Here is a 22,239-nt window from a genome sequence, read left to right on the forward strand (position 1 = left end):
CTACAGACGTTGAAAGATGCCCTCGTAGGAACGGGATATGGCACTCGACTCATCGATCGACAGTTCCAACGTGCCACAGCGAAAAACCGGACCGACCTCCTCAGAAGACAAACATGGGACACAACCGACAGAATACCCTTCGTCGACCAGTACTTCCCCGGAGCGGAGAAACTACGTCATCTTCTTCACAGCCTTCAACACGTCATTGATGACGATGAACATCTTGCCAAGGTCATCCCCACACCCCCGCTACTTGCCTTCAAACAACCGCGCAACCTCAAACGAACCATTGTTTGCAGCAAACTACCCAGTCTTCAGAACAGTGACCACGACACCACACAACCCTGCCATGGCAATCTCTGCAAGACGTGCCAGATCATTGACATGGATACCACTATTACACATGAGAACACCACCCACCAGGTACGCGGTACGTACTCGTGCGACTCGGCCAACGTTGTCTACCTCATACGCTGCAGGAAAGGATGTCCCGAAGAGTGGTACATTGGCGAGACCATGCAGACGCTGCGACAACGAATGAACGGACATCGCGCAACAATCACCAGGCAGGAATGTTCCCTTCCAGTCGGAGAACACTTCAGCAGTCAAGGGCATTCAGCCTCTGATCTCCGGGTAAGCGTTCTCCAAGGCGGCCTTCAGGACGCGCAACACGCAGAATCGCCGAGCAGAAACTTATAGCCAAGTTCCGCACACATGAGTGCGGCCTCAACCGGGACCTGGGATTCATGTCACATTACATTCATCCCCCACCATCTGGCCTGCAAAATCCTACCAACTGTCCTGGCTTGATGTAATTCACACCTCTTTAACCTGGGGTTACCCCATCTCTGGATCTGTAAAGATTTAATCACCTGCTAATGGTCGCATTCCAAGCATTGTTTGGCATCTTTGAATTTGTCTATATATGTGTTTCTGGAACATACCTCTTCATTCACCTGAGGAAGGAGCAGCGCTCCGAAAGCTAGTGACATCGAAACAAACCTGTTGGGCTTTAACCTGGTGTTGTAAGACTTCGTACTGTGCTTACCTTGAGTAGCTATGTAGTGGTGTGGCCTGTGGTAACCCTGAAACACAAAGTGGAAAGCAAATCAACAGCGAGAGAAAACAAAAACATCTTTCTGGTGAACCCAGTTCAGATGCAAGAGTCGATTTTATAAATTCCCGACACAGAGAGCCAAGCTCAGCCAAGGAACTTGGGGAGGGATGCAAAACAGAATGAAGCTCAAAAAGGAATTGCACAACGACTAATGGGCATTCTTATTGGCTGAAGCTTTGCTTGGGGAAGTCAAATTCAAAACATCTAATGCAGCAACTTCGAATTAAAACACAAGTTCACACTTTTTCATTCAGTAATTGGTCAATTACAAAGGAATGTAGACGGTCGCTTCGTCAACACAATAGAAAAAAAAGAGATGCGGCACAAATCTAAATAACTCTCATGCCACTCTGTAATTATTTATTCTTCAGTAATACAGTGTCTTTTAGACACTTCAAACACAATGTAAGTGTTCAAACAGCTTGTCGGGAACATTTGCTGATAGCACCTATTGTAAAATAATGATCTGCAAAATACAAAGTTTCCATCAACTCCTAGAAGGTAGGGCCAAATTGTACGTGCCCATGCTACTGGCAGGGGCGCTTACCCACCTGCAAGACGGTTAGAAAGATGTTGGAAAAACTCTGGGGGAATTTCTGGTATGCACTCGAGGTAGGTGAAGATCCCAATTGGCAGTGCCAATCTCTCAAGATTGGTCCTAATCTGTTCATCTATGTAGAATTAAGGTCAGAACCATGTTAAATTGCAGCTAACATAAGCAGCTGAGAGTTGCATTCCTGGTGCATTACTATGCTGCTGGAAATATGACAGGAGAAAAAGTTCCCTTGACAGGCTGGCCAAATGTGGACTCCCAGGGATGGAGTAATGCCATAAGGGGTGCGGGGAACCCACGTCATTGACAGTGCTCCCTGTTACACCAGTCTGTTCCAGTTTAAGAATGATTAATTTAACAATGAGTCTACTGCTTTTCTGTTGCTATTAGGAAACTATTGGGGTCCTCAATTCTACCAGCTTGTACGATGTTGCCAAACAATGTGTGCCTGGATCATGCGCCCAATGCATGAAAGGGAATCATGGAATCATGGAATTCGGCCCATCGAGTCTGCACTGACCCTTGAAAACAGTACCCTACCTAGGCCTATGCCCGTAACCTAGTAATGCCACCTCGCCTTTGGACACTAGGGGGCAATTTAGCATGGCCAATCCACCTAACCTGCACATCTTTGGACTGCGGGAGGAAACCAGAGCACCCGGAGGAAACCCACGCAGACACGGGGAGAAAGTGCAAACTCCACGCAGGCAGTCACCCGAGGCCAGAATTGAACCTGGGTCCGTGCCGTGAGGCAGCAGTGCTAACCACTGTGCCGCCGTACCCACCTCTAAAATGCAAAGCCCTCATCTCCAGACACGTTGCGGACCCAGCAGTAAGGGGTGAGATTTGAGGTAACTAGTTGGAATCCTTACTTCTTTCCCACTACTACTCACCAACCCCCAGCAAAAAATTAAAACAGGACAATTGCAAAGTTTTTCATCAAGGGGAAAGAAATGTTGAGATTCTGCTGTACAGTATTTCGATTTGAACATTGATTTTACTCTACATGAAAAATGATTGAATGTAACTTACATCAATGTAGTTGGCATTTATATAATCTGAATGGGGATCTCCATCTAATAGTTGAAGTCGTACTCGAGAATGATCATCTAGGGCAAAAAAGGGATTAATATCACCTTTTATGAGCAAACGTAAACACAGTCAACATTACATTTTTAAAATTATCTGTAACTAGTCTCTAAATAAAGTGAAATTCAATCTTAACACTATAATTATTCAACTAATCAAATGACTGTTAGCAAGGACTTCAGGATATGTACTTTAATCATAACTTTATTTGAGTCAGATCGATCAGCCAACATTCCGGAGACCTCCACCTTTATGCCTGAGCATGTCCTATACCACTAGCAGTATAGGACCACCAGAGTTGCAGAAACAATGCTGCATAGTCCTGTGGGAGTGGCCCTGAGAATCCTCAACATGACTCTGGCTATCAGCAAGGCCAATGGCTTCAGATCATCGGGTCAAGCAAATCTCCTGCTGATCATCACCTCCCATAACACCTACCTCATCTGATGAATCCGCACTTCTCGGTGGTGAGCATCACCTGAAGGGAGCCCTCAGGTAAGTGAGGACACAGACTGTTGTCTTGGTGATGGACCTAAATGTCCACTACAAATAATGGGTTGGCAGTAACCAGCACAAGGTGAGTTGCTTGAGCACTGCAGAACAGAGCTGTTGAATAGGGTAATAATCAGGTGAGAAACAGCATAAAGAAGTAACTTAATTGTCCTCATCCTCACCAGTTCATCTGTTGTAGACACATCTATCCAAGATAGAAGTGATCACCATACCGTTATAGACAAAGTTAATTGGCCGGGTAATCATTTGATCAGAAGAAAACTCTGGTGCTGCCATATCCAGTTGAAAATGGTGGCAAATAACCAGATAACTAACGGGGGTAGGGGGCTGTATGCACGTCCCCATCCTCAAATATGTTGGAGCCAAGCATGTAAATGTAAAAGACAAGGTGGAATTGTTTGCACTTGTCTTCAGCCAAAGTGTTCAGTGGAAGGTCCCATGTGGCCTCCCCTTGAGGCCCAATCCATAAAACAAATGATAAAGGAGGGCTGGGGCAAGTGTGGGGGATCTCTTGAGTGACTGGAGTTATATTTGACACAGAGGAAAACAGTTGTGATTACTAAAGTCCAATGAATGGCTCACCTCCTGATTGCTCAATGCCTAACCACCAATGGCAAAGCTTATGGGCGGAGTGTGATGGAATATCCACCAATTTCCTGGGTGGATGCAACAGCAACAATGCTCAAGAAGTTTGATTCCGTCTGGATCACACCAGTGCATTTAAATGAGGCCCCTGCAGCTGGATTCAATATCCACCTATCCACTGCCACTGAGGCTACAACGTGCATGAGCTGCAGGAGTTACTGGAGCAACATGTTAAAATTACTTTAACAGCCTCCCTTGTGACCTCAACCACCGAGAAGTAGGTTGTTGGAAAAATCATCTCCTTCATGCTTCCTTCCTATGCACATAACTACTGAGATCTGGACATGTATTGCTGCCTGTTCATCATTCCTGTGTTAGTGTTGTAGAATTCTTCACTGTCATAATGGGAGCTCCATCACCATAAGGGCCGGGATTCTCCAAAATCCCGGCTAAGTGTTGACGCTGGCGTCAATGGGCCTCCTGGCCCAGCGATTCAGTGCGTCACAGGGGGCCAGCACGGCGCCGGAGTGCTGCGCGCTGCACCGGCACCGATACGCGGCCCTGCACTGCCGGCACGGGTCTGAGCATGCGCGTGGTGGCCGTTTCCACTCCGGCGCATGGGCGTGGTGGCCAATTCTGCGCCGCGCAACATGGCGAAGCCACACAGCGGGCCCGCGGAGAAGGGGGTAGGCTCCCTCCAGATCCCACGCGTCTGCCGATCAGTAGCCCCCGATCGCAGGCCTGGCCGTCGTGCAGGCCCCCCCCAGAGTCTGATCCCCCCCCCCCACCAGGACAGCCACCTCGGCCGTGGGTCCGAGTTCCCGTCGGGCTGTACCAGGTTGGAATCACTCCGGCGGAACTCGGCGGGCCAACATGCAGAATCGCCACGGGGGCCGTTTTCAACGGCTCCCGAGTGGCGCGCCGTCGACTGCGCGTGCACAACTGCCGCCAATTCTCCAGTCGCCGGAGAATCGCATCCCAGTGTCGGAGCGGCGAGGCGGGAATTTCCGGCGTGACCGCCGATTCTCCGACCCGGCACGGGCTCGGAGAATCCCAGCCAAAGACAGGCCTACCATTCACGTTCTCAGAGCAATGAAGTATGGTTAATTCATGTAGCTTTGTCAATGTCCAAAGAATGACATTTAAATAGGGACAATATAATTAGGTTTAATATTCCAAGAATTAAAATATGGATTGCTGTTTTTAAGTTACAAGATCTGTTTGATGAATGGTTTCAGTCAAGTGCAAAGTAAATGGTTAGAAGAGGCATATTTTTATAAACTAGTGTTATTGCCTGAAGTTCACAAATTCCCAAATGATTATGACTGATAACTGGAACAAACATTTAAACATAAAATTTTACAAATTTCACCAGATGTCAGCAAAACAGTAAGAAACAAGAAATTGAATCAGGCTAATTAATATTCTTCCATTTTTTTTGAAAAGCTGCTGGTGATATTCCTTGAAAATGAAAGTCGCCTGAAGCAACATGCAGAATAACTGCAAGTTTACATCAAAAACAATGTGTCCAAGAAACTACTCTTTATCTTGAGAAATGCTTTCTGAATTCTTTGCTGTACCACTGGTGCCGAACCTGTCAGCGCTCGTATCACAGATACAAACAGCAACTCCTGGCATTTGCACACCCACAGTCTTACCAAGAAATTGGGAAGTGACTATCAGTGGTACCCTTCTCCTCCACAAGCTACTATGTTGCAATCTTTGCTGATGGAAACTGCACAGATATTATCCACTATTATTGCATGAAAGACCAATGTAAAACCTGGTACACTGAGGGGAAACTGAGCTTTAACGGTGTGCAAAATAACAGCTTGTGAGGTGGGGGTAACATATTGGCATGGATTGAAGACTGGCGAGCAGACAGGAAACAGAGAGTTGACATAAATGGGTGTTTTTCTGCTTGGCAGGATGTGACGAGTGATGTACCAGAGGAATTAGTCCTGGGGCCTCAACTTTTTACAGCTTATGTAAATGACTTGGATGAAGGAACTGAAGGTACAGTTGCTAAATTTGCTGATGATACAAACATAGGTAGGAAAATAAATTGTGACGAGGACATAAGGAGGCTACAAAGGGACATAGATAGGTTACACGAGTGGGTAAAAATCTTACAAATGGAGCATAATGTGGGCAAATGTGCAATTGTCCATTTTGGCAAGAAGAATAGAAAAGGAGCATAATATCTAAATGGTGAGAGATTGCAGAGCTCTCTGAGGTGCAGAGGGATCTGGGTGTCCGAGTGCTTGAATCACAAAAGGCTATACGTACAGCAAGTAATTTGGAAAGCTAAAAGAATATTATTGTTTATTGTGAGGGGAATTGATCACAAAAATCAGCAAGTTTTGCTTCAGCTGTACAGGGCATTGGTGAGAATTGGGTAGAGTAATGGTCTCCTTCTTTAAGGAAAGATGTGAATGCATTAGAAGCAGTTCAGAGAAGATTTCCTCGTATCGCAGAATCTAGAACTATGGGTCACTGTTTAAAAATAGAGCCGGGACTTTGTGCCCGTGTTTGCTGTGGGTGCAAATGGCGACGTGGGCGCAAAATCCCAAGAGAGGCCAAAAACGTGATTCTTGTTCGTGATTCTTGTTGGTGAGGTCTTGCGGCGCAATTGTTCATATCCCCTGCCTTAGGTTCCCAGCTAGGAAGGTTGGGAACCTCGTTTAAATACATTGACATCGCATTAGCGGGCTTCCCACTGTATAATTCCACTCACATTGGGATTTCCCCCCTCGATATGACGTCACATCGAGGAGGTTTACTAAAGATCTGGAGCAATGTGAAGCATGCAAAGTGACCACGCCAGGGACACACAGGTAAGCACAGCCCCCAAGTGACAGAGGGACATGGCCGGGCAGTGCCTGGCATTACCACTGCCACTACCACGGCACTGCTAGGGGGCAGTGCCGGGGTGCCCTCTGGGGAGCTCCTTGCGGGGGGCGGGGTTTAATTGGTGCGGCCCAGATACATGAGAGGGGCCCCGTATATGGGGTGGGGGTGGGGGGGGGGGGGAGAGGTTCCCTGTGTGCATGGGAGGGAGGGTCACCATGGGGGCAGGGCATTCTTCATACCAGAGATTGGGATCCTGTTTTTAAACGACACCCCAATCTCTGGAAAGCCGACGTTGCCAGCCTTTTAATGCCCTGCCAGGATTCTTTTCTTCAAAGTCCTGGACAATATGGCGAGAAAAGCCAGCTGTGGAGCTGGCAAGCCTCTCACTGCTTTTCTCACCTGGTCCAGCATTTAGAAGACAAAACGGAGGGATAAGCCTTGTTTCTTGTGATAGTACTTCACGCTCCCTGAACTTTCAAGCGCCTCCTCGAAAGAACACCTGGCCTGTCTGAGAGGGTGGTTAGTGGACTGGATGCCCTGCAACGTTTGATGCATGAATGGCGTGCCTGTACAGTAGGAGTGTCAGCATCATAGAGGCAGCTGACAACAATCAAACACTAAAGAACAGGACTTTACCACTGAGGACCCTCTCATGGCCATTGGGTAACCATCTCAATGAGTGGAGGATAACTGGGCATGACCTCCGAATATTGCTGGTAGAAGTCCAGGGTCGAGGGGCTCCTGATCTGGCCGGGAGTGAGTGTACAGGGCGAGTTTTCCAGCACAACGGGCTCGCTGAATGGCACTCTGAGAGAGTGTGGAACAGTCGTGGTAAGGGTGGGGGAGGCTTGCGGGATTGAGTATCCCGGGATGGAAGACCTAACTGATTATCGGTTTCGCTCCTTCTCCAAATCTGTCGTTGATCCCGCAGGGGTTGCCCTTGTTCTGCTTGTCGCAGCCGAGCGGGACAGATGCTGATGAAAGCAGCAAGGCCAACACAGCCAAGAAGACAGCACCACATGTGCAGGGAGCCACGTCACACCCTCTAATTCCGGCTGCCCGTCAGGCTGAGGAGGGGGCCAGGAGGCGAGGCCAACGACTTGCAAGTGTGTACAGGAGTCATTGGTCATTCAATGAGATGACAGGCAGCACATGCCACAGAAGACTGCATCTCAACAGGGAGACAATGCGGCACTATGCCACGTTCTTCGGGACCTGGCACCTCTTGGAGGAGGACTTCCACACCCGGTAGCTGTGAAGATCACTGTAGTCCATAATTTCTACGCCACTGGGCCATTCCAGGGCTCGAACGGGGACCTGTGCGGCATTTCACAACTGTCAACCCACAGGTGCAGCTGGAAGGTGACAGATGCTCTGTACACCCAGGAATCCAACGACATCACCCTTGACCAGGACCAGGCCCAGGTTGGGATGCACCAAGTCCAGGGGGGCCATCGATGGCACTCATGCCACCCTGCAAGCACCGGTGCATCAGGGAGTGCCCTATATTAACAGGAAGGGGTTCTACTCGCTGAATTTTCAAATCCTGTGTGACCACCACATCAGAATTATGCACGTGTGTTCATGCTATCCTGTGAGCCTGCATGGCAGCCAAATCCTGGGATACTTTAAGACCACCCCAGGATGACAGGTTGGTCTTGGGGGCAAGGGATACCCGCTGTGGTCAAGGCTGATTACGCCAGTGCTGAGGCCTGAGATCCAGACAGAGACCCGATACAGATCCAATACAATGGAGCCCAGGCTTCCACCTGTGCTGTCATTGTGCAATGCACAGGGCTGCTCTCAGAGAGTCTCCCACTTTGTGGTGGTTTGGTGTGCCCTCCACAATTTGGCACAGCTGCGGTGCAACATGCTGGACGAGGAGGAGGAGGAGGAACATGCGGCCCCGTCTGAGGTAAAGGAGGAGCAGGACGGTTTTGAGGATGAGCCAAAGGAGGAGCTGGAGGATGGAGGACATGCAGCAGCAAGGGTTGGACCTGCCAAGAAGGCCAGGGAGGCCCTCATCATATCTGGAGGGCAGAAACAGTGGGTGAGGATGCACACTTCACATGTAACAGGTGTGACATGTTTTGATGGTGAACATTTTAATGGGACAGATTTCCATGCCCCTTAGCTATGGTGAGTGATCTCACCTGTGCCCACTCAGTTCTCCTCACCCTTCTTGATTCTCCATGGTCTAGTGCTACGTCTAGGTGTGCCCTCAGGATGCACATCAGAGGTGGAAGCAGCCTACTGCCTTCCGCGCCTTGTGGCCTTTGATGCCCTTCGCGGTCATCTTTTGGAGGGCCTGGAGCTGGGGGGCACCTTACCAGTGTTACAGGTGTCGTCATGCCACCCTCTTCTGCCCACTGCACTTGAGATGTGCCAGTGTCAGAAGGGGGTTGTGTGTTGGGGGGGGGGGAGTGGATTCAGAAGAATTGAAGACCGCCTTAGTCTCATTGATGGAAGGCCCGGAATGGGATCCAAGCTTTCTCCTCCCTGAGGGTGTCCATCACGCCAAGTATGACTCCATGGGACGAAGGGGCAGCTGGAGTGAGCTCCAGAAGCCTCGGAGTCATCTGGCACTGCCAGTTCTGGAGGCTCCCACTGTCTGCACGATGCAGTTGACACCCTCAAAGATGGTCCTCAGTTACTGGGCCACGCTCTGGAGTGCCTCAGCAATGTACATCCGCATCTGGCACATGTTCCTCAGCCAGGGTCGCCATAGACTGAGCCATGCCTTGGGCATCTCCACTCAAGGTGCGGGCGTCGTGCTCCAGGTTTTCCATTCCGGTCGCCATGTTGGCAGTGTTGGCCTGGGTGCTGCACAATCCCCTGTGCCTGAAAGCTTTGGGACTCCTCCAATCGGCCTTTCAGTCACTGCGATGTTGCTGACATGCCCTGCTGACTGTCACAGCTGCGGCCTATCATTTGCGTCAGCAATGGGAGAACCTTGTGCAGAGACTTGGCATCAGCTGAGTCCTGGGATCCAGCAGACCTTGGACTGTTATCTCCCCGGATCTTCCTGCTTCCACCGATGAGCATCATGCATCAGCAGCTGTGTGGTGTTCACCAGATGGTGCCTCCAAAGCCTGTCTGCTAATGTTGCCCACTGTGGTGTATGTCTCAGGGCTGGTGGACGGTGCAGGCGAAAGCTGTGACACATTGCCGGTGCTCTCCTTGGAGCTCTCCTCCAAGGTGTTCTCCTGAGTGGCAGGAGGAGCAGCAACTCCAGAATGTCCGGCCTCATCAGATGGTTATCCTGCAAGACAAGGGACAAGTGGTCACTGAAAGGGAAGGATAATTGTGTGGGACATCAACAACTCACTTGAGACAAGTCATCTGGATGAAGGGACAATAGATCCTCACTTCTCTGGTGCCCATCAATCTCGCTGTTGGTCACTGCTCTCTCCTCGGGCAACCCCACATGATCTCCATGATCCTTTCGCCATGGGGAGGATGGGAGGGCTTGGACCTCTGGGATTCCGCTCCCACCTTTGCCCTTTCCCTCTTATTATAAGACCATAAGACCATAAGTTATGGGAACAAAATTCAGCCGTTTGGCCCATCGAGTCTACTCCGCCATTTGATCATGGGTGATAGGTTCCTCATCCGCAATTTCCTGCCTTCTCCCCGTAACCCCTGATCCCCTTATTAATCAAAAAATCCCTTTATTTATCAAGAACACTAGATTTGTGCTTGAGGTGCTGTTACCTACATGGCTACTGACCAAGAGTTGGATAGTGGAATTAGACAGAATAGTTTCTTCTTAGAACATAGAACATACAGTGCAGAAGGAGGCCATTTGGCCCATCAAGTCTGCACCGACCCACTTAATCCCTCACTTCCACCCTATCCCTGTAACCCAATAACCCCTCCCAACCTTTTTTTGGGGGTCACTAAGGGCAATTTATCATGGCCAATCAACCTAACCTGCGCATCTTTGGACAACTTAAGAACTTAAGAACTAGGAGCAGGAGGAGGCAATTTTACCTCTCAAGCCTGACCCACCGTTAAATATGATCATGGCTGATCTCATCATGACCTCAGCTCCATCATCTTGCCCATTACCTTTCAACCCATTACTAATTAAAAGTCTGTCTAACTCCTCCTTAAATTTACTCACTGCCCCAGAGTTCACTACACTCTGGGGTAGCGAATTCCATAGATTCACAGTTCTTTGGGAGAAGTTGTTTCTCCTCATCTCTGTTTTAAATGTTCTAACCCTTATCCTGAGACTATGATTTCTCATTCTGAAATGCCCCACAATAGGAAGCACCCCCTCCATGTCGACTTTATACGTACCTTTTATCATTTTATATATCTCAATTTGATCTCCCCTCATTCTTCTAACTCCAGAGAGTATCAGCCTAAACGGCTCAATCTCTCTTCATAAGACAAATCCCTCATCTCTGGAATCAATCTTGTGAACCTCCTCTGAACTGCCTCCAATGCCACTACATCTTTCCTCAAATAAGGGGACCAAACCTGTGCACAATACTCCAGGTGAGCCTCATTACTTTCCTTGTACAGTTGCAACAACATTTCCTTACCTTTATACTCTATACTCTTTATACATTCCATTCACTTTCTTTATTACCTGCATGCTAGCTTTCTGCAACTAATGCACAAAGACACCCAGATCCTTCTGCACCGGAGCACCCCAAGGTTTCTCCCCATTTCGATAATTTGCCTCCCCATTTTTGCAACCAAAATGGATGACCTCACACTGATCCACGTTAAACTCCATCTGCCAAATTTTGACCCACTCACCTAACTTATCTATATCCATTTGTAAGGTCCTTATTTCCTCATTCCAACTTACTGTCCCACCTATTTTAGTGTCATCTGTAAATTTGATTATAGAACCTTCTATCCCTGTATCCAAGTCATTAATATAGATTGTAAATAATCAGGGCTCAAGGACCAAACCATATGGTACTCCACTAGTTACATCTTCCCATCCAGAAAAAGAATAATTTATCCCGACTCTCTGTCTTCTGTCCATCTGCCAATCTTCTATCCAAGCTAATAAATTACTCCTAGCCCCATGTGATCTAACGTTGTGTATTAAACTTCTGTGTGGCACCTTATCAAAAGCCTTCTGTAGGTCCAGAGAATAATAATACTAATAATCACTTATTGTCACAAGTAGGCTTCAATGAAGTTACTGTGAAAAGCCTGTGTCGCCACATTCCGGCGCCTGTTCGGGGAGGCCGGTACGGGAATTGAACTCGCGCTGTTGGCATTGTTTTGCATTACAAGTCAGCTGTTTAGCCCACTGTGCTAAACCAGTCCCTATACTACATTTACAGGATCCCCATTGTCCACTTGGCTTGTTACATCTTCGAAGAACTCGAGCAAATTAGTCAAACATGATTTACACTTCATAAAACCATGCTGACTCTGATGGATTGTGTTTTGACTTTCCAAATGTCCTGATATTACTTCCTTAATAATGTATTTTAACAATTTCCCAACAACAGATGTTGAGCTAACTGGTCTATAATTTCCTACATTTCTCCACCCTCCCTTTTTGAACAAGGGCGTTCCATTAGAATTTTTTCAATCCACCGAAGCTTTCCAGTGTTCGGAAATTTTGGAATATTATAACCAATGGATCCACTATCTCCGCTGCCATTCCCTTTAACACTCTAGGATGTAGGCCATCAGGCCCTGGGCACCGGTCGGCCTTGAATCCCAATAGAAGTTTGGGAATTGATGGGTGGCAGGCGGGACTGATGCCAGGAGGAGAGAGGTGGTATCTTACTCTGGCAGATTGCAGGGGGTCATTCGCCTTCTTCCTACATTGGACGGCTGTCCTCCCGGTCATGCTGCCCACACTCACTGCAACTGCCACTGCCTCCCAGGCAGCATTCCTGACCCTGATGCTGGTTCTCCAACCCCCTCTCATCCATACCATCGAGAAACCTGGCCAGGTCGGCATCCCCAAAATGATGAGCTGGTCCATGCTGTCATACTCCTGACTTCACTGGGAGTGAGTGTTGAGGGACCGTTTAAATGCAGCTCCCCCTTGTTAGCTGAAAGCAGCTGAGGTATGAGTCGGACGAATCAGACGGCTGGGGACTCAGACATGGTGCGTTTCATTGGGGGGGCTCGTTTTTTCGCACTACGTGCGGATGATACAGATCTCGATCGTGCCAAACACCCTACGAAGTTCGCCCAAAATGACACTTAGTCAACTTTTGGGTCAATTGCGCCCCATAGATCACCTGTAGAAGGTGCTGAATTCAAACAGATGATGGATGAGTAGAACTCTCCAATGATGAGGGTGCTAAAACTCGATGGGCAATTGTGGCAAGGTGAAGGGCAACAGCCATTCCTTCGCCACACACAGCAAAATCTCAACAATTGAGGGATGATATATCTGCGCTATTAAAGGAACAGAGTGTATGCTTCATAACAGGCGAATGTACATAGATAGAACATACAGTGCAGAAGGAGGCAATTCAGCCCATCGAGTCTGCACCGACCCACTCAAGCCCTCACTTCCACCCTATCTCCATAACCCAATAACCCTTCCTAACCTTTTTTTGGTCACTAAGGGCAATTTATCATGGCCAATCCACCTAACCCGCACATCTTTGGAATGTGGGAGGAAACCTGAGCACCCGAAGGAAACCCACACACACACGGGGAGAACGTGCAGACTCTGCAAGACAGTGACCCAGCGGGGAATCGAACCTGGGACCCTGGTGCTGTGAAGCCGCAGTGCTATCCACTTGTGCTACCGTGCTGCCCTGGAAGTAGAATGGAAACTACTGACACAGATTTCTCAGAAGCTTGGCTTGGATATTCTTAATCAGAGTGAAAGGTTTTCTTACGAGTCAGCTACGTAGCTGACAAAAAATAGTACAGACAATGCACTAATCTGTCAATGTTAACATTGACACATGCTGTCAATTAATGTTGTATACTGAGAGACTGAGCTAGGTGTAGCTTGACAACAAAAACAACAAAATAACATCTATCATTAACAAATAACATCTATTATTAACAAATAACAAATAACATGTATCTAATGTGAGATATTCAATAAGCAAGTGTTAAACGCTTCATTTTGGTAACAGGGACAATTCTTTCACAATGGAAGATGAGGGACTGTTTTCAGGAAACTCAACTTGATTGGTGACGTTTCGCTACCTGAGATCTAACAAGCTAGCTTCATGCCTGCAGTATGTTTCCCGCATTTTACAAACATAATATTGTCTTGTCAGCCCAAGTAATTATAAATTGCCAACTGCAATTGAAAATGACTTGGGCTTATCATGGCTTATGTATCACTAAAGAGGACAGAGCAAGTTAACTTCTTTCTGTCCCAGCGATTTCTCAAAAGCAACCTTCACAGTTCAACCTTTCGCATTGTCTGCGATCAAGGAGTGAAGTTACAGTTGTATGTGACATAAAGCCACACATCATAAATCCTACAGCCAATAAATCCCACTGCTGCTTTGATGTTTATCTACATTTGTACATTCTAAGAATTGATCGCATTACACCACTTTCATGTAATACAGCGAAGATTGAAATAGATCCACATTTTTATATTATTTTTCCATTTCATTCCCATTAAATAAAAAAAAACACTGCAGGAAACACTCTATTGATAAGAAAAGAAAACAATATAAGAATCAATTTTCAAAAGTCGGATGAACTATAATTACAGAAACCCGCTTTTATACTTGAAGTAGATTCCATGCATTTATTTATGAATTATTCAGTGTCAGTCCCATCAGAAACATGGTACTGTGTTGTTACATTATAATGCACATAGAAAATCGAATGTCTAAGCAGTAACTGGGAATATGGGAAAAAAATGCCAACAAAAAGGAGCTTGAGAACCTGCTGATTTCTTGTCTATCCCAAATGCCTTCGCGTGCGGTTCGCCTGTCGCTCGCTGGTTGGCTGTAAATGAGGCCCAGGCCTCAGAACAGTTCAGGCTTCACAGTGGTAACAGACAGGCAGAGGGCACACTTCTGCTACCATCTAGTGTAGACTTCAAATGAAAAATCAGACTCATTTATGTCTGAGGCTCTGAAAAAGACTCGAGCTGAACAGGTAAACCAGCTGTTGAGGGTCATTACAATTACTAATTACCGATGTGGGTTTGTGTGAACAGAGGAATTTAATGAAGCATTTTCATACTACCACAGAGACTGATTTGCAAACTTATGTCACTAAAACAGCATGTGTTAGAGGAAGCTAGACTGAAAATTGCAATTGTGGCCCGGTCAGGTACACATTGACATTGAATACTTTGTCCAGGTTTAGCCACTGGAAAACCTTTCAAGCCTTTAAAAATGCTGCAGACAGGAGCCCTGAGCCTAATCCTGGACTTGAGAAGACTGAGTTGGGATTAATCAGTATGATAACTAATTTGTAATTTTTGTAAAAAGAGTATAAACTGGAATTTAATGAGGAAGGCAGGGGGCCCCATGTCTGCCATCCAAATAGGTGGCACCCCTGCAAAACCATACCTCCAGATCTCCCAGCTACAACGAGGACACAGTTCTGAAGAAGAGTCTTGTTAGGCTCAATATGTTAACTCTGTTTCTCTCTCCACAGATGCTGCCAGACCTGCTGAGTTTTCCCAGCACTTTCTGTTTTTATTTAATTCCAGGACTTCCCCCAAGAAAGTAAAAATACCACATCCCACCCCCAAGAGCTGTCGGCCACTCAGAGGGCAGCAGCTCTCCATTATCAACTGCGTCACTAGTGAGCATCATTGAACCTTCAGAAAAAAGTAAATTGGGGCAGATTGGTATTTGCGGGCAGGAGTTTCCAGCAAGGTTGGGAAGGAGGTGGCAAGAAATGGCAGAGGGTTTGCTTTGTAGTAATCAACACCCTCCTACTGCTGGGCTCCTCAATCAGTAAACGCTATCGGGGTTTTTGTTGGTGTACCCACATGGTGAGTTCTTTGCCCGCTGCTGGTTGATTATTAGCAGCAGTGGGATAAGTCTCTTAAATGGGCATTAATTGGTCCTCAATGGTATCCCGCCCTGGACCTAATCAGGGGAAGGCATGGAGGTGGCTGGGTCTCCATCCCACACCCTCCTGCCCATTCAAACAGCATTCCTCCTGCCTCCAAACTCACCTCCAAGGGGGTGGGGCACATTAAATTCAGCCCAGTGCAATCTGCAGCACACATAAAATTTCATGCGATAAAACGGAATTTGAGTAAGAATCATCGAGAAGTTACAGCACAGAAGGAGGCCATTTGGGCCATCAGATCCATGCCAGCCCTAGGAAATCCAGATGCCCTTTCTAATCCCATCTTCCTGCACCCGGTCTATAACCCTGTATCTTAGAGCACTTAAGCTGCAGATCCAAGTACCTTTTAAAAGAGTTTAGGGTCCCTGCCGTTACCACCAACTCGGGCAGCGAATTCCAGACTCCCACTACCCTCTGCATAATAAGGTTTTCTACATGCACAATGGAAACCCCCCTCCAACCAATATGGAGAACCCCCTCCTAAAATGGAGCTCCCCACAGGGCCCCCCGGCACTGTCCTCTGTCAAATGTGGGGATAAACATGCGGTCGGGAAGCCCATTAATTATATTTAAATTTATTGAAATGAGCTTTCCGTCCTACCTGGGCGGGAACCTCTTTAAGTCGCCAGCAAGGGTGGGGAGAGCCAGAAAACAAGATCTCGCTGGCGCTATTTTGTGCCCAAACCACGATGGTGCTCACAGCGAAAGTGGGTGCAAAACCACGGTCATGGTGTCAGCACAGAGCCTGGTCCTTTCCTTGGGGGCTTCTCTGTTTCCTTAAGCGCTCTAGCCCTACCCACAGGCTTAAGTATTTAAGTGCAGTCACATAGATCCAAGAAGGTAGGCATCTCACCTGAAACCTGGCCATTCCAACAATACCGTACTCCCTCGGTACTTGGGACTTAAACCCACAACTTCCTGGCTCAACGGATGAGAAGGCTACCACTGAACCATGGCTAGATAATAGGGTATGAATTCTTAATGCAGATATATCAAATTCCTCTCCAAAGCTTAGTACCTCCATCAAAATAAGGGAGGTTGAAATTTGGGTTAAGTGTGTTGAACACTTATTCAATCACCAATAATTCTTAGTACGAAGTCTTAGAACACCAGGTTAAAGTCCAACAGGTTTGTTTCGATGTCACTAGCTTTCGGAGCGCTGCTCCTTCCTCAGGTGGATGAAGAGGTATGTTCCAGAAACAAATATATAGACAAATTCAAAGCTGTCTATATATTTGTTTCTGGAACATACCTCTTCATTCACCTGAGGAAGGAGCAGCGCTCCGAAAGCGAGTGACATCGAAACAAACCTGTTGGACTTTAACCTGGTGTTGTAAGACTTCGTATTGTGCTCACCCCAGTCCAACGCCGGCATCTCCACATCAATAATTCTTAGATCAGTTTAGTTAGCTGAGGCTTATTGCAGGTAGTCAAGAATTCTGTTGATTAACACTCCGGTTTAGCAAGGTGGTTAATTTTGTAAGCATTCTCCCCAGAAGATTGATTAGTTGCAGCAGTCTACTGTGGTTATCAACAAACTAACCAATCATTACTTCTGGCAGAAGTAAGCAAACACTTAATAATATATACAAAATCCTTCCTATACAGTGCATACAAGAGTTCTATTTATGATGGTAGATGTATGAAATTAATAACCAGATGAAGATTGGGCCACTGCTCCTTTTCTGCCAGTGGAATCAGGAATTCAAACTCACTGTCAGGAAAACAAAGAAGTTGCAATGTTTTTTGTTAGCAATAACCTTGTCACATCTCTGAACACTATTGGGAATTTGTGAGTAAGGTAATTGAAGCAAGAGACAGGGTGACAGAATTGAAATTAACAATAAGAAGTCGGTTTGATATGGTAATGAGCCTTGAGGGACTTCAAACAGATGTTGCAATAACAGGGTAGATTTGAATGGAAGCTGTTGTGGTTCAAAGGAGAATATGTACAGTTTGTAAAAGAAAGGTGTCAGCAGGTGAAGTCAGGACAGGGTAAATTTACTTTTCTTTTTAATCTTATGAGTTGAAGTAAGGCAATTAAGTTAATCAAGAGACGGGTGAGACAATGGAGAGGTTGAAAGGAAAGAATGTATTGAAGGAGATATTGAAACCTATGAGTGTAGCTGTTTTAGATCTCAACAGACAGCAGGAATCGTTGGTTAACTCCCTGAATGCAGTGCGAATGAAGCACGAGATCTGAAGAACCAGCTGCTGCTAGTCACAGAAAAAGATCCCATGTGAAATACTAAAATGACTGGCTTTCTACAGGTTTTTAAATCTATAAGGAGTTGCTGAACAGAGAAGGGTAGCTCTGAAGGTAGTTAAATCAAAATTGTTTTCCATTGTCTTAATAAACATTTACTTTACCATAAAGTCATCACAAGTAGTCGGGGACATCATTTCCGGTTTTGGAACCTCTCGTCATACGATATGAATTACAAAAACAGACACATTGGCAGTTGTTTCAAGTTTCCCTCTGGGATTTGAGCAGCTCAACATTTACATCAGCCACTCCATCACATCGCCACAATTATGCTAATTAGATTGACCCTTAATGTATTGTTCTGTGAATTGAAATTGAATGTACCACAAACCTTCTTCGAAAATGGAAAAGCTAATCTTTCTTTCATTTGAACATTCCCAATTCTAGAATAGTGTATATTCCCTATTTTAATGCTATACAAGAAGACACATTTGGAGGACGTAAGTCGGGAGAATCTCCCTGAAGAACTGTATGTTTATTTTTGAATGCCTTATCTGATAACTGAATAAAAGTAAAACTACCGGCTGCATACCGTTGGAATCTGAGTGGGGCGCAGCTGGTAAATTACAGGAGAGGCCTCCCCTGGGTTTCCTGACAGCTGTTATGCCCCGGTCCTGACTACAATGGTCGAGACCCAATTTTGCACAGCTGAGATTGTTTAAGAGCCCACTTAACCGTGCTGATGCCGGATCTAACCAGCTGCCGGCATTCTATCGGCCTCCCCAGGGAATGGCATCTTGGGGGAGGTCTCACAGGCTATTGGAGGCCCAAGGATTGTCAGGGACAGGGCAGGGTTGCACCCTGACTCTTCCCCCTGGCACCCGGGCACCTTGGCACTGCCACCCTGGCCATTCTGCATGTGGCGGTGATGGACCGGGAGCGGGGTAAACTTCATGGGTATGAGGGTTTGCGGAGGGGGGGGGGGGGGTGGTAGTGGTGATCTGGGGACCCATTATAGTGAGTTGCGGCTTGGAGGGTAAATTCGCGGATCACATCAGGAGCTCGAGAGATCGGGACTCGATGTAAACATGACATCACGATCTCTCACTGCACGAAGGAGTTCCAGCGAGCGGGGCTCCGCAGTACAGAAAACGGGGCTGAGTACAGTCTTGGGCATTCCCCGCTGAGGCCCCGTATCTAACAGGATGGGCGTTAAATAGCGGGATGTTTCTCACTGCTGCGGGCACCCGAAAAATAGACTATGTGTGGTTAGATAGCGGTGGGGAACAGAACCCTGCAGAACTCCCAGCAAAACCTGCCTGAAATGTTACTTAGAAACCTTTCCCTTTCATCGCGCCCATCGTGTCTCTATGTTTGCTGCGTTTTTTCACAAACGTAACTGAGGCTCAGCTCATAAACTGTGTTGTAAATATGTTGGGGATGGTGGAGGAGAGTTATAAACATAAAGAAGGTTTCTTTAACGAAAGGATGAAAACAGATACTAAGTGGGTGCTATGCTAATAAGATGCAACTGTTTAAAAGTTTGCTTTTAGATCCCAATTTCGGGGCTAATTCCTACGAACAATGATTTAATATGCTTTTAAGCGTGAAACCAGAGACTTGCACATCTTGCACTCAATTGTTAATTGGGAACAATTTTTTTTCAAGTGGAAAGCTATGGAGCATGATTCTCCTTTTGGGAAACTATGGCGCAACTCTCCGTCCAGTGAAACCGGAATTGCAAATCAGGATAAGGCGGGGAATCATGCATCAGATGAAAATTGAGGTCGGAACTGGGTACCCAACAGAACACCATGGTGTGGCGACATGGATGCGTTTCATGCCCCATGCCCGGGTGGGCATGAAAATTGTACAGTAACGGCCGTTAGCATATCATTAACGGGCTCGACCCGGTAGTCCCAGGCCTCACGTGATGCTCACCTAGCGGATGTGACGCCGGCGTGGTTCACTTGTGGTATTCAAAAACAGGAACCGGGTGCCGTGGCTGCTGAGGGTGAGGGAGGAGGTAACCCAGGTCTCCAAAGGCGCAACCGCGGGCTGCCAGTTGTGCTGCTGGCTCAGGGGATGTCTGCTAGGGCTGGGGGTTGTAGTAGGGGGGACCAGGAGATGGGCTGTGGTTTTGGGGTGTCCCCCTGGGACCAGGGTGGCTGGGTACAGGCCGCCATTGTCGTGGCCTGCAAGGCAATCATCTGGCTGCACACTCTGCCGACTGCCCGCTGCGTCCCGTAAATGTGCAGAGCACCACCAGCTGTATGAGTAACCGTGCCCAACCCCCCCCCTCCACCCAAGGCCACCCCCCACAAACCCCCAGCTGACCTACGAATGAGATGTGCATGGGGCAGCACAGCCAGTGGGCTACCAGGTGCTGGCACCCCTCAGTGTGCGGGTTCGAGGGGCTGCCCCTCTGCAGGGGGAGCTGGTAGGGTGCAGGTATCGTGGCCCTTGCCACCTTCCCTGGCACACTGCTCCCCTCCCCAGTGCAGATGCCCCACCAGTGGTAACATCAGCCAGTCCACGCGTCACCAAGCCCGGTCTGCCCACTGTGCCCCTGCTCCCATCCACGCTGCCCCCAGACAGGTAGGCATTACCTGTGCGTCGCACACAAGACCCACCACACACTGCTGCTACTGTCCCAGCGGGTGCCCACCCCCCTCACCCATCCCCGTCCGCGGTTCGTGCGCTCACGCTTGTCACCCGGCATGATGCCGGTCGGTGGCATTGCTGCTGATTGGAAGATCTAGGTTCAGAGAAAACAATGAAGATGGAAAGAGGGTGACTTCGAGTGAAGTCAGACACAGAAATAAAAGTAAACAGAAGGAAATAAAGATTGAATTAAGATAGAGAGAGAAAAAGAGAAAGGCAAAGTAAGAACAAATATCTTAAATTTAAAACAATCTCTAAGAACAATTTAGTGCCTTCAGGGGTGAGATTTCACAGTTTTGTTCTTCGCTTTCTGGGTCGCCAAGGATGATAAATAAGGACTATAAATCAGGTGTTAACAGGTACTTGCAACATGGAATATCCACCCTGAATATCTGTGATGAGATTCTTCTGTATTTATGTTACAAATACAGCAATTTCCTGACAACCATGGACTGCTGACAATGATTTCCCACAATTGTGGCTAATGATGGACCTAATCATCTGATAGTTTGTGGCAATTTGCAACTCATGGCATAACCTTTGCCGAACACTAATTGCTGGAGATTTTAGGTATCAATAACGATGGTGCTGTGATCTCGCCATTATCTTTCCAGCAACTTCTGGGCCATTCTTTTCGCATCGGTTTTAACTTGCTTAGAACAAATGGGTAAATTTAATGTTTGCATTGAAATAAAGTGCACAGGAATTAGAGCTGAAATGAGGAGGAACTACTTCTCGCAGAGTGTGGCGAATGTGGGGAACCCGCTGCCTCATAGTACGGTCATTAATTGGTTTCAAGAAGGAGATAGATGTATTTCTGATTTTAAAAAATGGGTTAAAGATATGCAGGTAGGGAGTTGGATTTGAGACCAGGAAGAGATCAGCCATGATCTGATTGAATGGCGGAGCAGGCTAGAAGGGCTGAATTTCCTATTTGTGCTCCTGATTCCTATGTTCCTAATTATGTACAAGTTCTTAGGACATTTATATATTAACTTCACCAATTGGAAATTCTCCCTTTTAACTTGTTGATTAGTTCAATTTTTAAAAAACTAAAGACTATGAACTACATTTCATTTTCTTGGAACAAGATGTCACAGTTATGCTTTTCAATTGGATTTTATCTCTGAAACCTATTTTCATATTTTGAAGCCAAACTTTAGACTATACCATGTACAGAGTAGTAATCCCTAAATGACATCTCCCAAGCTTCTCTCTAAATCAGACATAAAACAATCAATAAGCCTGCACAATATATATAAACTATTGCATGTCTGTTCCAGAGCTGCTACAACAAAAGTATGTTTTCGTGTTCAGTTTTAAAAAGATGTTATGTGAACACGTGATGAACTTAATAAAACATGGTATGTTTTTTTTTTGGTCTCTTTAAATCAAACAAAATCAATATTTCCTGTTACTTTCTCCAGTTCCTCCTAAACCCCAGGGCAACTTTTATTTGTAGACAGTCAGGAAAGGATAAGAACTGCAGATCAGATACTCTGTTTTTATCAGTGCATTAATTGTAAAACTTCTGAGAATAATGGAACACTTAACTCAACCTGGTGCAGGAGTACAAGAATATTGCTGCCTTAACTATATAACCTTCAATAATAAACTGGAGGCAATTTGTAGTATTCCTGCCCCAAA

At 46.7% G+C, this 22,239-nt stretch overlaps 1 protein-coding gene across 9 annotated transcripts in view; it reads right to left on the bottom strand.

Annotated features, from left to right (window-relative positions):
• LOC140428486 (receptor-type tyrosine-protein phosphatase T-like) overlaps window positions 1-22,239 on the bottom strand; it is a 1,877,905-nt gene that overhangs the window by 119,208 nt on the left and 1,736,458 nt on the right. For all 9 annotated transcript variants that reach the window (XM_072515007.1, XM_072515008.1, XM_072515005.1 and 6 more), the window contains 2 exons: window positions 2,703-2,779; window positions 1,049-1,085 (listed from right to left, as the gene is read on the bottom strand). In XM_072515007.1, coding sequence (XP_072371108.1) covers window positions 1,049-1,085; window positions 2,703-2,779 — 114 coding nt within the window. The remainder of the gene's footprint in view (window positions 1-1,048; window positions 1,086-2,702; window positions 2,780-22,239) is intronic.

This window comes from Scyliorhinus torazame, chromosome 8 (assembly GCF_047496885.1).
Source record: "Scyliorhinus torazame isolate Kashiwa2021f chromosome 8, sScyTor2.1, whole genome shotgun sequence".
Taxonomy (NCBI): Eukaryota; Metazoa; Chordata; class Chondrichthyes; order Carcharhiniformes; family Scyliorhinidae; genus Scyliorhinus; species Scyliorhinus torazame.